At 40.6% G+C, this 16,351-nt stretch overlaps 2 protein-coding genes across 9 annotated transcripts in view; both read left to right on the plus strand.

Moving 5' to 3' along the window:
- The window catches only part of LOC134746805 (NAD kinase-like), a 54,830-nt gene extending 42,691 nt beyond the window's left edge, over positions 1 to 12,139 (plus strand). For 6 of the 8 annotated variants that reach the window (XM_063681359.1, XM_063681360.1, XM_063681357.1 and 3 more), the window contains exons 3-9: positions 274 to 403; positions 3,827 to 4,021; positions 4,452 to 4,554; positions 4,808 to 4,996; positions 5,566 to 5,723; positions 6,464 to 6,546; positions 9,050 to 12,139. In XM_063681359.1, coding sequence (XP_063537429.1) covers positions 274 to 403; positions 3,827 to 4,021; positions 4,452 to 4,554; positions 4,808 to 4,996; positions 5,566 to 5,723; positions 6,464 to 6,546; positions 9,050 to 9,254 — 1,063 coding nt within the window. In that variant the 3' untranslated portion in view covers positions 9,255 to 12,139. Of the gene's footprint in view, positions 1 to 273; positions 404 to 3,826; positions 4,022 to 4,451; positions 4,555 to 4,807; positions 4,997 to 5,565; positions 5,724 to 6,463; positions 6,547 to 7,853; positions 7,937 to 9,049 lie in introns of all 8 variants that reach the window. The other 2 variants (XR_010128267.1, XM_063681358.1) reach the window with 2 other exon arrangements.
- Positions 12,140 to 15,716: 3,577 nt separating this feature from the next.
- Positions 15,717 to 16,351, plus strand: LOC134746721 (large ribosomal subunit protein mL41). The gene has a single exon (XM_063681241.1). It carries the CDS (start codon positions 15,798 to 15,800, stop codon positions 16,284 to 16,286), a length of 489 nt encoding a protein of 162 aa, XP_063537311.1. The 5' UTR covers positions 15,717 to 15,797; the 3' UTR covers positions 16,287 to 16,351.

A 16,351-nucleotide genomic window follows, 5' to 3' on the forward strand; every position in this document is an offset into this window, starting at 1 on the left:
TTCAAAGTCGGATCGCAGTATGGTACTCTAGTGTTAATGTCGACAAAATTCCATTTATTAGTTTGACATTGTTATCAAACAAATATTTGGCGCCACTATCAGTTTATTATATTATCGATGCGTTTCTGTATCACGGTTATCACGGACTGTTGTTGTGCAACACAAAAGTCTGTCATTTTATTTAGATATTTTAGATGGTAAGAAAACGTGGAGCGTCTACAAATTTCTATGTTCAGCATCACTTACAAGCTGTTTTTTTTTTTAATTTTCCAGGCAAATCCAAGACCCAGCGTCGCAGCGGCTGACATGGTACAAACAGCCGCTGACGGTGCTGGTGATCAAAAAGGTGCACGACGCTACCATCCTCACGCCGTTCGTACAGCTCGTTCATTGGCTCGTTCATGTAAGTTTACTTCACTTCAAATATTATCTGAAGGTGCTTCTCCACTGCACCACTTAATTATTTATATGCTCCCACTCCCATTATTGCCAGTCAAGCCCTGACGTGACGGATAATCGGATACCTTTACATCAGGCTTATAATCAGCGACGTACTTTCTGTCGTAGGCATTTCATGTGAAGAATCTATTTCTTATATGGAGTGTTTATGGGAAAAATGATCTGTTCATCTAGCTGCGTTATTAATCGTTAACTGAGACATATATGTACCTACAATATATACTTCTTCTTCTTCTTTTGTCGCGACCTTTTCCCATACTTGGGGTCGACCCTCCTTATCTTTCTCTTCCACTGTGTTCGGTCTTGAGCTGTGCAAGCGTCCAATCCTAATTGTGTTAGGTCTTTCTCGACCGTCGTAAACCAAGTGGTGGGTGGCCTTCCAGGTCCCCGTTTCGTCGTTGGCAAATCTAGGGCTACCTTTACTATATGGTTCTCTGGCCGTCTTTGGATATGTCCGTACCAGCGGAGGCGGTTTTCTTTAACCTTTTCTGTGATAGGCAGAACCTACAATATATACGTTATCAGTAAATGCACTATAGCGATTTTAAGCTACGTCAACTAACAGATACATTATTATCATATCAGCCAGTATCGGCCACTGCTGAGCATAGGCCTCTCTTCGAGTACGCCACTTGCCTCGGTCCTGAGGTAAACTCATCCAGAAGTGACTCGCAATCTTCCGAAGAACATACCTAAGTACACAAGAATCGAAAACGATTACAACACCAATGGATTTTTTAAAGACTCAACATTCCCGAACGCGTCAGCTTTAAGGAATGTACAAAATACGAGAATTCCTTAAATGGGTTTCCGGGTCATCGTATAAAATCGCCCGGAATGCCGCCTGCCTTTAGGCTCCGTCGAAACGAGTGGGACGCCAGGAATGCAGACAATGTTGTCCGCTGCAGTTTTTGTCCGTGCGCGATTTAAGGCTCGTCTGGCATGCAATGCTTATGTGAATTGAATTCGTTTTCAACATACTTGACATTTCTATATAGGTACGTAGGTAGTCATACTATCTGTACTGCATCGTTGAGAGGCATGGTTACCTATGGAAATGTACTCGTAGAATGTTAAATCGTGGTTTAAGGGCGCACTTCTGGAGACTACGGACTAGGAAGACAAGAGTTAAATGTCATAATAATATACATAGTTGCAATTTCCGGGCAGTCTACGAATAATATTAACCATGTACAATTAATTATTTTTTCGTTACATTCATTATTTTCTGTCCTAAGTGGCATGACGTAAACCAAATCGTTACCCAAATGTAGAGCAAAATGAAGTTTTGTCTGTCTATCCATTCACACCTATCCTATCTTATCCTACCACTACTTGGCAACACCTTATATCTCCGAAAATAGTGACAATTGATAAGACAGCAACTGTCTTTTAGTCTTGTATTCAGCTATCACGAAGTGAGAGTGTGGGGTGGATGTACTGTCCTATTAGCGCGTGGCCGTTATCAGTAAGTTGAGTACTTTATGAACATGAACTCGCCATTAAGTAAACTAATGGCTGACAACAGCCCGTCAGCATCGTTATGTTTGTTTATTCATAATTTATAACATATCTTGTTCCCGTCCCGACTGTTAGCTCCTATTTCCCAAGTCGTAAGCACTAACTTAATATTGAAATTCGTTGATTCAAACTCAAAGACGACCGAATAGTCAAGAAATCAACTTTAAAATATGACTTTAATTATGTCATTGCCATTTGTTTAATTCGATTGTAATATCCAACTTTTATTAATGAATATATGTATAATAATATTTAAAATAACAAAGATGACTATCGGCAAACGGCAAAAACTCAGGCCGCGGTATATTTAATTCGACCTGTGATGCCCGTAGGTATTATAGAATTGTATTACGCCATTATTTTGATATTCTACTTCCTTGTTTACGTCGCTCTATTGGTTCAAAATAAACATGTGATATTATTTTATAGTTCCCCTTTATCAAAATCACTACTTCCCTACTAATATTATTAATGCGAAAATAACTATATTAGTCTGTTTGTTACCTCTTCCCGCTTAAACCGCTGAACCGATTTAGATGAAATTTGGTATGGATGGAGAAAGTTGGAGGCCCGGGAAAAGACATGATGGTTTTTTAAATCCATCATCAATTCAACATTCCACGCAAATGAAGTCGATGGCAGAACCTAGTCTATTATATAGAAGCTAAAGAAAGCAAGCCTTCTAAGTGAGGTGATTGAACTATGCCCTCGTAGGAATTAGACTATCGCCTACGCTACAGCTACAGCTGTTGCTAAACGGAAGCACTAGATCTTTTTACTGACCTCGTCCGTTCAATTCGAACGTCAGACACCGTTTAATATAATGTGACCTTTAGGATGATAAACATTTTTTTGTTGGTGTTCTGTCCCCTAAGCCAGGGAACAATAAGAGTATAGTTTGTAATAAAAGATGTTATACTACGTTCTACTAATAATATGCTAAATAGATGAAGATATCCCCGTATGGATAGGGCTTACCTATAACTGCCGTTAAATTGTATGTTTGGTTATTTTAAAAACAACAAAAACAGGGTTTTAAGAGTGGCACAGGAGAACGTAACCATAGCAACGAGTTACATAAAAAGTTGATTCACTCATATAAATATCAAATGCACCGTACCTATCTGAAATAGCTTATGCTACAATGATCTCTATCGTTTCTAGAAATTTAAGGTCATCACTAATTCACCACTAAATAGTCAGATCAGATTTGTATCTAAACCTTAAGGTGATACCAAAATTGATGAATTAAAAGCTCCCAGCTCCGAAATATCAGGAACAGGAAATATAAACACTCATTTTACGTTTAAGTTTACGATGTTAAAAGACTAAATTGAGGTATCACCTGATGAGAGCCTCTAATAGATTCTCTGCAACGAGTATGCATATGGTCCGATGAATTTAAATCGTATCGATGCATTATTCAAATATTCATGTCGACTATACAATGATAATGAGTGGAGATTTCTGGAAACACTAGTCATGTTTATCGTTATGTAAATACGAGTTTTTCATAGTTTATTGTCACGCGATACAAGTGTGAGTCGACAACCTCAATCAACTGATGTTGGTCTTTACACGACTGCGTCGTAGCCAAAACTGAGTATTTTTCATAGTATCTACCTATCTCTGCTACTATCGTTGGCTGGTTTGCAGAATGACGACGTTAGATTCATCTTAATTGTGCGATTATATTGGTTATATATTCCGTATATTAAAATTATTTGATCTTAAAATGTTGGATTTGTGGTGCTAAAATACACTGTACCATGGTACCAAGACCTAAGCTTGCTCCGGGGGTCAATTCCTAAGTTATTCTCTCTTCATCTTTTTCTCTTTTATCCAGGACAAAAGCATGGTAGTGTACGTAGAAGCAGCCGTCCTGGACGACGTGCTACTGGCAGAATACGGGGACTTCACATCGGTGCGGGAGAAGCTGATGACCTTCCGAGCGGGGCAAGATGATCTCACGGATAAAATTGACTTCATCATCTGTTTGGGGGGCGATGGGACACTATTACATGCCAGTTCGCTGTTTCAGGTTTGTAGCTAACTAATATTACTCTTTATAATTTTTTTGACATTCTACTGAATGGCTTTTCGGTGCTCGAAACTAAAGCCTTATTAAGTACTTAATGTGGCCTAAGTACAAGTAACCCTGGAAGTAAGACAGGATGATAAGATTTTTGTATAACAAGGAGAGTAAAACAATCGTCCTAAGCCCTTATGCTTCCTAACATTACACTAGTCCATTACATTAGGCAGAATGAAGAGTTTAATACTCATTATGGTTTGGTAATTTGAGGTAAGGCTTTATCGTTACTCTTTAAACTTATTCTGGTCATTCTTTGACCGCACGCGGAGTTTATATTGTCTTTCTTAGACATACAGGTTTCTTGAAGACTTTTATTTACCATGCCATTTGTATAAGAGTAATAGGATTTTCGCTGAAGTCTGTGTTGTCGTTGCAGCAATCGGTGCCACCCGTGATGGCGTTCCACTTGGGCTCGCTCGGTTTCCTCACGCCCTTCGAGTTCAACAACTTCCAGGACCAAGTGATGAACGTTCTAGAAGGTGAGATCAACGAATGTAATGTCTGTGAATGGTCATTACAGTAAAGGCCCTTTATTATTGAACTTGCAATCGTTCATAGAATTGGAATCGATAATCCGTTGGACTTTCATGATGGTTGTAACGACTTTTTTCTTCGTTGTTCATTACCATGTTTTGTGGTAAATCTTAGAATTGCTTTGTGTTCTTAAGTATGCTGCGAAGTGGATGGGCCTAATCGAAAAACGAAACATTTTATTAACCATATCCTTCCCAGGTCACGCGGCGTTAACGCTCCGATCGCGACTACAATGCGTGGTGCTCCGCAAGAGCAAGAAGGACAACGAGGGCCGCAAGTGCATCCTCGTGCTCAACGAGGTGGTGGTGGACCGCGGCCCCTCGCCCTACCTCTCCAACATCGACCTGTTCCTCGACAACAAGCACATCACGTCCGTGCAGGGCGACGGTCAGTATCTAACTGTTTCTCTCGTAACTAGGACCTTGTCTACGCAGACAATACTTTTGAACTCTATGAACTAAAAAGTTGTAAATGGCGGCTACTTTTTTAGGGTTACGTACCCAAAGGGTAAAAACGGGACCCTATTACTAAGACGTCACTGTCTATCTGTCTGTCTGTCCATCTGTCACCAGGCTGTATCTTATGAACAGTGATAGCTAGACAGTTGAGATTTTCACAGATGATGTATTTCTGTTGCCGCTATAACAACAAATACATACTAAAAACAGAATAAAATAAATATTTAAGTGGGGCTCCCATACAACAAACGTGTTTTTTTTTGTCGTTTTTTGCGTAATGGTACGGAACACTTAGTGCGCGAGTCCGACTCGCACTTGTCCGGTTTTTCTATGTTGATCTCTCTTCGGACAATCTCATATTGTAACAAAAAGTCAAAAACTGACCTAGTCGGCCGGTATGCCGCCCTTTGTGTTGTCGCCAAACACACACAGACACATCGAGTAATCCTACAGAAAGCTCAATATATTTTGTATTTATATTCTGTTGCTTCTTTCCAGGTTTAATAGTATCAACACCGACCGGCAGCACAGCGTACGCGGTAGCTGCCGGCGCTAGCATGATCCACCCGTCCGTGCCCGCCATCATGGTGACGCCCATCTGTCCGCACTCGCTGTCGTTCAGGCCTATAGTCGTGCCCGCGGGGGTCGAGCTCAAGGTTAGTACACACCCAGCGTCCCAGTCGTACACACTGTGCAAGATTCAAGGTATAAGTCCGACGGCAGATTAATCAATAATTGTATGGAATTTTCACTCTTTTACAGTGACAAGCGAAATGCGAAAACATACATGAATTTCTACATTGGACAAATGTATTCAGAACTCCATAGCAAACGAAATCTTTTTCAGATACGACTTTTCAAGCCTCCTGCTAGAAACTTTAGATGCCTACTACAAATTTAAAAAAAAATAGCTAATTTCTGTTTGGCCCAGTGGTTGACTGGTAGAGAATGCCGAGGCCGCCTTTTGTACTTTTTACTTGTTTTTATGCAATAAAGTTTAAATAAAGTAAATTAAAAATAGTAAACTTACACTTACTTCTCGAGCATGGCGTTCGTCACCAATTTTAATAAAGTATTCAAATCAATCAAAATTACCAATAAGATTCACTGCTACCTACTAATTGCAGATCGGTATCTAAAAAAAAAACCGGCCAAGTGCGAGTCGGACTCGCGCACCGAGGGTTCCGTACTTTTTAGTATTTGTTGTTATAGCGGCAACGGAAATACATCATCTGTGAAAATTTCAACTGTCTAGCTATTACGCTTCGTGAGATACAGCCTGGTGACAGAGAGACGGACAGACGGACAGCGGAGTCTTAGTAATAGGGTCCCGTTGTTACTCTTTGGGTACGGAAGGGTTTGTTTCGGACATTTGTATTGAACTGGCATGTTTTAGATCGCGCTATCCCCTGACGCGCGCAACGCGATGTGGGTGTCGTTCGACGGCCGCAACCGGCAAGCGCTGCAGCACGGCGATAGGTACCTGTAGTACCTACCACTGCATTTGTACTCGTAGCATGCGCTCTTATGCCGCTTCGCTGCTGTTTACAATTGTTGTATTGTATTGTGTATATGTTGTCCTTGCAGGGGCCCATTTCTCAACCAGTATTAGTCTAATCTAATAATATTGGTCTAATACCATTCGAGTAATGGGTCCCAGAGGCCCATTTTTCGAATGATATTAGACTTATATTATTAGTTCACGAATTGTCATATCGTATGGGTTGCCATGACAATACAACAATAATATTAGACTAATATCGTTCGAGAAATGGGGCTCAGATGTAGACTTGTATTAGGGTGGTATTCCACCTATCAAATTTCTTTGTCCAATGTGTAATGCGTCTCACATTTTGCTTAATGAGAGAGTTAGACGCAATGACATTGGACGGATATCTCTAAGGGCGGTAGTGATACCTAGAGAGTAGCACTAAAGTACGACTTACTCTGGTAGTAATATTTATGCTGGGTCTTTTAATGTGCTAAGTATTTTTGAATACAATAATAACAAATAATAGAACGAACAATGCATTGATATTCAGATAAGCCAGGATATTCAGAGTATAGGTTATGTATTTGGCTGTCTATGATTAGATTATTTTATGAGTGTTTGTAATTCTAAACTACGGGCTAACATTTAGAAGTTAACACTAACCTATTATGTAAGTAGTTTAGAATGTGTTTAGAATAACTTCAGGAGTAGTTGGAACCACCACGTCTTTAGATATCACTATTCTCCCATAGGAGGATAGAGCGTACTCCCATCTTAAAGGCCGTCAACGCACTTACAACCTCTCTGGTGTTGCAGGTGTCTATGGGCTACGGTCATTGCTTACCAACAGGCGATTCGTCTGCTCATTTTCCTCCTATATCATAAAAAAAACAGATCTTAATACGAGATATTTAAATGGATAGACATAGACATATCTGCGATCAGCTTCGAATGGTCCTCAGTGACCGCCGTTAACCGTGACAGACTATGGATTGGTTGCACCAAACTGTTTGTCATCGTTAAAGAGTTCGCTAAATTGTATTGTATGGAAAGCTTCATAGTAAACCGCGGCGGCGCGCCGGTTGACGTTGATCAGTCTAGACTTATATTGACCGTGATATAGACCGTGATTACCTTTTGTATTATTTATGAGCTCCCGATATTTTGACGCAGTTACATGCATCATCATCGTGATCATGTTTGATCAGTCTGTCAAGTGCGGATGGTGCAACTGGCACTATGAGACTGAGATGAAAGAATAAGGAACAAGGTTTAGGTAACGGGTTTGTTACAGATAGCGCCGAGCCCCGATGCTCGCACGGCGGCGAGCGTGTCGTTCGACGGCCGCTCGCAGCTCACGCTCAGGCCCGGCGATAGGTAACTCTACACGATATCCAGGCCCGGATTTAGTGACCTAGGGCCCCTAGGCACTTGGTATAGCACTTAGAATTTAGCCCCCTTCTTCTTCTCAAAGTCTGCTAGGTTGCCTGGGTCTAGGCCTGGGCCTTGTGGGGCCTATTAGGCGGAAATTCGGCCCTGATGATATCTCGGCCCAATACTTTCTAGACTCGAAAATTAATTCGGTCAGAAGTTGGGTGTAACTATAACTTCTACCGGGCTTGATAGAATATTACTTATCTTTTTCTGATTTGTGTTACTATTCTGGGGGATCATCCGTGGCGTAACAATAAGACACATCCCCCAAAATTTGTAGCAAAAAAAGATACTAGTATTAGATCAGATCAGTTTCAATGATGAAAATATCTGGAGCCATATCGTTACGCCACATTCTTTTTCCGATGGCTGTCTGGTATTTTGAAGTGTTTCCGATAATATTTGCGATGGTAAAAATCGTCATCTCATACATATTTCTCCTCATTAGGGTGGTAGTCATTAGGTCATTACGATTCAATACAACTTTCGAACTCACTCATTATAGATTGTTAGAACAAAATAAAGGTTGCCTATGTGACGTTTTCAACGAAAGGTACCACATTGTCGCTTGTTGATAAGGTTGGTCTCTAATTGAAGCTATATGGAAATAGCGCCTTACTGACAAACGACAATAAGTATCCTTTTGGTTGAAAATGGCACATATATGTAGAGTAATAATGGTGGTGGTTCATTTCTGTTAGGGACAGACGTAGTAAAAATTTTACGAATGATTTATTGTACCATGCTTTAGTGTACTTGCATGTCGCTTCCCGCTTGGCTTGTGCATTAATTAACGCTTTTATTTAACTAACAAAATATTATGCAAACTGAAAGTCACTAGGTTCAAGTTTACCTTAATTATCTAATTCAGTTAAGTTTTACAAAAACAAAATATTTCATAGAGTTCATTTTTCTCTAAGGCCATAAACCCTGTCTTTAATATTAAGTACCTTGCAGAATTTTGTAATTAAGGGGTATAATCTATTTCGAAATCCCCTGCAGTGACTTTTAGTTGCAAACCTCCAACACAAATCATAACCCTCAATCATTTTCCAGCCTCTACGTAACCACCTCCGTGTACCCGGTGCCCTCCATATGCGCGCAAGACCAGATCTCCGACTGGTTCGACTCGCTGGCCGAGTGCCTGCACTGGAACGTGCGCAAGAAGCAGAAGCAGATGGACGAGCTCAGCGACATGACCTACTCCTCCAGCGACAACCTTGAGGAGTTGGAGAACAACGAGCGGCCCGCGGACACGTGACCTTATAGTATTACGATGGAATGCGAGTTGGCTTAACACATTCCTTTAGAGCGCCGCCAGCGCTGTTTTAGGACGTCCGCTAGCTTGCGCGCGTGCACGGAGGGGGAAAATAGTATGAGCGCCGCTACCTGACGCTAACTTCACCCGCGTGTGCCCGCGCCGTGCACCCGCCCACGCGACGCGGATGCCTTTTATTATTGGGCCTAAAGGGGCCCACTAACTATCAGTCCGCCGGACGATATAGGCCTGTCAGTTATTTGGAACTGTCAAATTTTTGTTCTAACTGACAGGCCGATATCGTCCGGCGGACTGATAGTCAGTGGGCCCCTTATCGTAGAGGCATCTTAGGCTGCAGTGGCGTAGCGAGGCGAATGGCGCACTTAGGGCCACGGCCTCGCAAAACCAACTTGAGAAAACACATTGAAAAAGGCCTCAGATGTGTTTGTTCGCCCACGGCTAGATTGGTTCACGCTTCGCCACTGTTAGGCTACTTTGGGGAGTAAGTAGCTATCTTTACCAGTATACATGTAAATTTTCCTTGAACCAGCATTTCGACTAGCTATGCATCTCGAATAGAAGCCGTTTAGGGGGATTATTAAACATAGCAATATTACTCAAGAATCTCGAATAGGCAGGCCGATTTGGAAAGTGATAAGGAAGTATTTTATGCTCTACGTAAAAATTACGTCCATGACTTTAAAGTAGCGCTGGCGGGCGCGTTTTCTTTTTATTTATACGAAATCACATCGGCGCATTATTTTGGAATTTATGCAACGAGTGTCTTGTTTTGCAATAACTTTGTAAGTACTGTGCAATAGAAGATTTTTTTCACAATGCGTTGCCACGATTTGCGATTGTGTGTTAATGCATTTTACAGGCTTTGTGATAGTATTTCGAAATTATGTTTTTTTGTTTAAAATTGAATATTCCTTCGGACAATAAAAATGTAATTCTGTTATGTCTTCAGGGATATGTTCTTGTTATGTTTTATAGTGAAATGGCCGGTTGAGGTTCGGATTTAAGGAATGTTTGTTCCGGTAACTTAGTGAGTACTTATTGTAGATATACCATCGTTGGATAAGTGCCTTGGCCGCTTGGTGTTTTGAACGACGCAACAAACAAAACTGCCTAGGTACAAAACTGCCTTTACCAACTACGGCGAGGTGCTATTAAGAGTGCCAAAAATGTAACAGGTACATAGATGTATTAGTGTTCAAGAGAGCACAAAGAAAGTTTCGATTTATATGGTGTAAATAATATTATGTGCTTTGGAATTAATTCTGTATGACAGTTAAGGAGTCAAATTAATAAACGTGAAATGAGCTAGAGAAAGTCGTCTTAGAATAAATATGCAACGGTTAACTTTGCGCATTAAAATATAGCACCTTACGGATTGTGTGCAAATTTGGTCTGCTCAATTTTCTTTCTACAAACCTTTTTATATAACAAATCGCTTTGCGTACTGGCCTCACTCTGCTATATCTTCAGAGAGGTACAATAATATAGAGATAAAATTCGGGAGGGGCCAGATGACCGAACGAGCTGCACTTATGGAACTTTCAGTAGTAGCAGAGAAAGAGCTATTATTGTTTGTCCTTGTTACAGTCTCACATTTTTTTAAGTCCCTACCATAAATAAATTTAATTAACAAAGTAAATTTAGTATGGTTTATGGTGGGCAACAAATAACCCGACCAAATTCCGTAGGTTGTTTTTTGGTATGTTGTCAAGAAGTTTTAATTTAGTCGCATTGCGTATATTCCGTCCCTCACGGGCGCACGCGTATAGCACATTTATATGATCCTACCATCTATGGAAGCTCCAGTGTACAAGCAGGACATTGAAATATAAGTGCATATCGCTGTCCCACTCACCAAAGCGGCGTGCGAATCCTCATCATTTTGATAGCCGCGTATGTCCTAAGTTTAGTATTAAACTTAAACTATTCCCGCTTTGAATTCTTATTTCAATGAATATACGCTGAGACTTAGACGAGGCTGTAACTAAAACCCCATATAGGTGTAACTGTGAATTTAGTTGTAAATCAAAAAAATACATATTAATTGCTAGGTATTAAATATTTTCCTGTTGCTGTTGTTACCCATTATCTTGCCAAGAGATATTGTAGCAGTTTCAAATATAATCGCATTGATTTAATTTAGAACAATTAGCTCACACACACAACCCTAGTGCGCTCGCGTCGGGAGCGGTTTAGAAAAAAAGCATTTATAAATTTGCAGTTCTTAAGCGAGGTTTAGACTAGCAAGAACTTGCATGCAATTTTCGCTACATTGCGGTATCTGATCAACCTTTTGAATACAGTTTACTTTAGTAGTCGGCAAAGTAAAGTTCTTGCTAGTCTAAACCTCGCTTTACGTAAATGAAAAGTGTATCTTCACAGTTAAGTAGGTATATTTCCCTGGATAACTACAATTAAGCTCACGAGTTGAATTTGTGTGGAAAATGGGCATAAAAGCACTCTGTTTTACTACTCTTTCTTGGTCTGTGAAAAGTATATATAGAGTCGGATCAAGATAAGTCTGCAACGATTTTGATAGCATACGCAGTGGAAGTGTTATTTTAAACGTCAAACTTCTATAAAATAATGACGTATAAATAACACTGGCTTTGCGTGTGCTATCAACATCGTTACAGACTTACCTCGGTCTAACTCTAGAAGTATTTGTTACCGTAATTTCTTACAATTTGGGTCCAATATGGGATGCGACAATGTCTTTGGTGTGTGCTTCGGCGTTGTGGTATGTAATGTCACTTTGACATTTTATAGATGTTTGTTTGTCACTTAATATAAATTTCGTTTTCACAAATTTATGAATTATGTAAAATAAGATGTTTTATTGTAAATTATACAAAATTTGACTTTTACTACGGTATTTTTTAAACCTTCCTTGTTCCGCCATTTATAACACGCACAACGCAAGCATGCGTTTAAAACAATGAGCGGCGTTGTATGGAGATTATAAGTCTATATGTTTACTGGTCTCTGTTAGTAGACAGAGGAAAGCTATATGTGACGTTTTCAATAAAAAAAACCGGCCAAGTGCGAGTCGGACTCGCGTTCCAAGGGTTCCGCATATTACACAATTTAAACATGTTTGTATGTAAAACGTGAGTGAAATGTCTTTAAAAAAACCCGTAGGGGTCGGATCAATAACTAAGTAATTAAGTCCGACTCACGCTTGACTGCGATTTCTAATAGGTTTTCCTGTAATCTATAGGTAAATATCTGTTTTTTATTTTTTTCAAAATTTTAGACTCAGTAGTTTCGGAGATAAAAGGGGGGGAATGGTAATTTTTTGCCGATTTTCTTGAATAACTTCTAAATTATTTATCCTAAAATCATAAAAAAAAAATTGAGATTCTCACAATGAGCTCTTTCGTTTGATATATAACACGATATAGTCTGAATAACTTTATTTTTTAATTTTTTCATTTCCCCCAAAAGTGGCTCCCATTTTTAAAATTCATTTGTTTGCGTTACGTGTCCGTCTTTGGGTCACAAAGTTACATATATATACCAAATTTCAACTTAATTGGTCCAGTAGTTTCGGAGAAAATAGGCTGTGACAGATGGACAGACAGACCAGACAGACGATCGAGTGATCCTATAAGGGTTCCGTTTTTCCTTTTGAGGTACAGAACCCTAAAAAGGTACCACATTGTCGCTTACCATAAGGACGAAAATAGCTTGTATCTTTATACGAAAAAACCTGTCGGAGCGTCCTTATGACAAGCAACAATGTGGTATCTTTTGCTTGAAAACGACACATATATACTACCTACAGTAGTAAACGGTCATTATTGCTCCGAATAGTCCAAATACTGCTGGAGCTGGAGAAAATAAAGGCGTGCGCTACTTGCATAGGCCGAAGCCTTGCCTGGTTAAGCTGGTAGAGTTAGAATAGAACTTAGACCAAGAAAAGTCTGCAGAGATTTTGACAGCACACGCAGTGCCAGTGTTATTATTTTATACGTCATAATTTTATAGAAGTTTGACGTTTAAAATAACACCTGCACTGCGTGTGCTGTCAAAATCTCTGCAGACTTTTCTTGGTTTAACTCTAGTAGCAATTACTTGTGTTGTGTGTGCTTGTACACACTGCAAATATCTGGATCAAGTAAAGATGCCAACATTTGCTAAAGCAGCATGCTCAAGTTACTTGTACAGGTCCGCGCGTTATTTCAGTTGCGCAAATCCGTACACTGCTATATTATGCACTTGCGCAAGTATAGTTTATCAAAGGGCTGCCTTGTCAAGAATCATACTTTTTACACTAGTACTAGCACCAAAAAGAAAAGGATGAGTATAGTTTTATTTATTCTTATTTACTGACAATTTGGTTTCACCAACTACATATACCTCGATGCGCAAACCAAATACTCCTTGTGCCTTGGAGGATACATATAACCAAACGGATTAGCCATTAACAGAGAGCTACCGCAAACCACGTTCGACGAGTTGCCACCTGTCACACTTACGCACGAATGTACAAGTGCGTCAGAGAGGCAACATGTCGAATGTGGTTCGTGGTAGGCCCTCAGGCGTTCCCCTCTGTCGAAACTCTATAGGGCCCTCCACACTCATGCGCGAATCACGGCGCGAAGCCGCGAACGCGAGTGTGAAGTCTAGTTCGCTAATCAGCGAAATCGACTCCACACTCGCGTTCGCGGCTTCGCACCGTGTAGTCGGGAGCGGGCTATAAGCTGCGCGCGCATGAGTGTGGAGGGCCCTTATGATCAACGGCATGGAGACTATATAAAGGAGCCAAATCCCTATGTATGAAAAGCGTCCATCAAAAAACAGTAATTAGGCGGCGCCACCATACACCGAAATACTACCAAAAACAACCTACGTAATTTGGTCGGGTTATTTGTTGGTTCATGTTATACTCATGTCCCAGAGCCTAACTAGCGCCACCGGAGAGATTAGGAACTATTATTTAAAGCTGAAAGCGGTCACTTTTGCAACAATTCTGCCATAAGAGAATGACATCCTTTCTATACCATCCATAATCAACGGTCATACATATTGTATAGACTGACGTTTATCTGACATGCGTGACTATTTTTACTATAGGATGGTATAGAAAGGACGCCAATCTCTTATGGCAGAATTGTTGCAAAAGTGACCGCTTTTAGCTTTAAATAATAGTTCCTAATCTCTCCGGTGGCGCTAGTTAGGCTCTGGGACATGAGTATAACATGAACCATATAAGGCAACAAATAACCCGACCAAATTACGTAGGTTGTTTTTGGTAGTATTTCGGTGTATGGTGGCGCCGCCTAGTTACTGGACACTTTTCATACATAGAGATTTGGCTCCTTTATATAGTCTCCATGATTTTTACGTTACGTATACTATGGATGGTATAGAAAGGATGCCAATCTCTTATGGCAGAATTGTTGCAAAAGTGACCGCTTTCAGCTTTAAATAATAGTTCCTAATCTCTCTGGTGGCGCTAGTTAGGCTCTGGGACATGAGTATAACATGAACCAACAAATAACCCGACCAAATTACGTAGGTTGTTTTTGGTAGTATTTCGGTGTATGGTGGCGCCGCCTAATTACTGTTTTTTGATGGACACTTTTCATACATAGAGATTTGGCTCCTTTATATAGTCTCTATGACGTATACATTTGACGTGCCCCTTCCCGCAAAAATAGGCAGACTGTTTTGTACAGAAAATTACAGACAAGGCGTCTCCATTTGATTATGTCTTTGTAGTCTGTGATTATATCCTCCAAGTCCTTGTGCATTTAAAGTCGTAACAGACTACCGCACCGCAATCTTGATGGCGTGCGGCGCACGTATCGATAGTGTGTGTTGGTCGCCGTACGTGCGTTAAGGACACAGCTACAAGTTAGAGCGAGAAAGAGATATTTTGACCGCACCAAAGTCGCGGTCTGCTGCGGTAGTCTGTTATGGCTTTTACAGACATTTACCGATTTTTGTGTACGAAGCACACCCCTATTCGTCAAATTGACAGGAATGACCCGAATGACAGGTTGTGCGAAGCAGTGTTGCCAGATCGTCCCAAATAGGACGATTTTCCGTCCTTTTTAATGCCACACCGTCCCTTTGTCGTCCTTTCCGAACTACCGTCCCTTTTGGGCACCGAGCGTCCAGTATAAAAGATTTTACTGAAATACCGTCCATCGACGGTACATATGGAGTACCTAAGTAGCATGTGCCTATGTATTTGTCTATACATCGATAATTTGCCTGTTATGAAGAAGCCTGTTGTACTAACAACGCAGTAACATTGATAGTTTTGACCATTTGCATTGATCGCAGGTACACAAATTATGATAAAAATGTTCCAACTTTGTTTTCGTCCCATTGTGATAAAAACCGTCCCTTTTTAGATTACACATCGTCCGAAACTGGGGATACGGGCTGGTAACACTGGTCCGAGTGCGAACTGACTGACAGAGTGACAGACTACATGCAAGCTGTCTCTTAACTCTTTATCAATAACATAACCAAAATAATTATTTAAATTCTTTAATTGTAACCAACGAAATGTCCAAGATATCAAACATAATCAATTTTATAGCAAAACGGAGCATCAGTTGCACAGCACCACTCGAAGGTAAAAGAAATTTTCGAAAATTTCCGATTCCTAACAAAAGAGGGTCTCGTCTTCACAGAGAGCAGCAGAGTGGTCAAAACCCTGAACTAGAGGTCGACAAACGTGGCGTGAGAGATGTCGGGTACTACCTGGACGGCCGTTTCGTCACTGTACCCGAGATGATACCAGAACTCATTGTACCAGACCTCAAAGATTGCGATCTTAAGCCGTATGTGTCCTACAAGGTTACGGATGTTATCCAAAGCGAATTCACGCCGCAGCAATTATTCGATGCTGTTTACAGCAAAAAGATCGTTACAGATTTCAAGCAGGGGAAATTGGATGAGACTGGTCAGGCCCTCGAACCCTCTGAGGAAGAGAAACTACAACCCGCTGAGGCCGTGGCGCGGGCGAAACGAACGGGCTCCGACATTTTTTAACTGTTAGTGAACTATGTAGTGTTTAATAGATAAGGATGTTTGAATTAATAAAGTAGTTATGTTTA

Source organism: Cydia strobilella, chromosome 13 (genome assembly GCF_947568885.1).
Source record: "Cydia strobilella chromosome 13, ilCydStro3.1, whole genome shotgun sequence".
In the NCBI taxonomy this organism is placed as follows: domain Eukaryota; kingdom Metazoa; phylum Arthropoda; class Insecta; order Lepidoptera; family Tortricidae; genus Cydia; species Cydia strobilella.

Coding starts and splice junctions, on each gene's coding strand:
- LOC134746721 (XM_063681241.1), top strand. CDS start 15,798: ATGTCCAAGATATCAAACATAATCAATTTTATAGCAAAACGGAGCATC.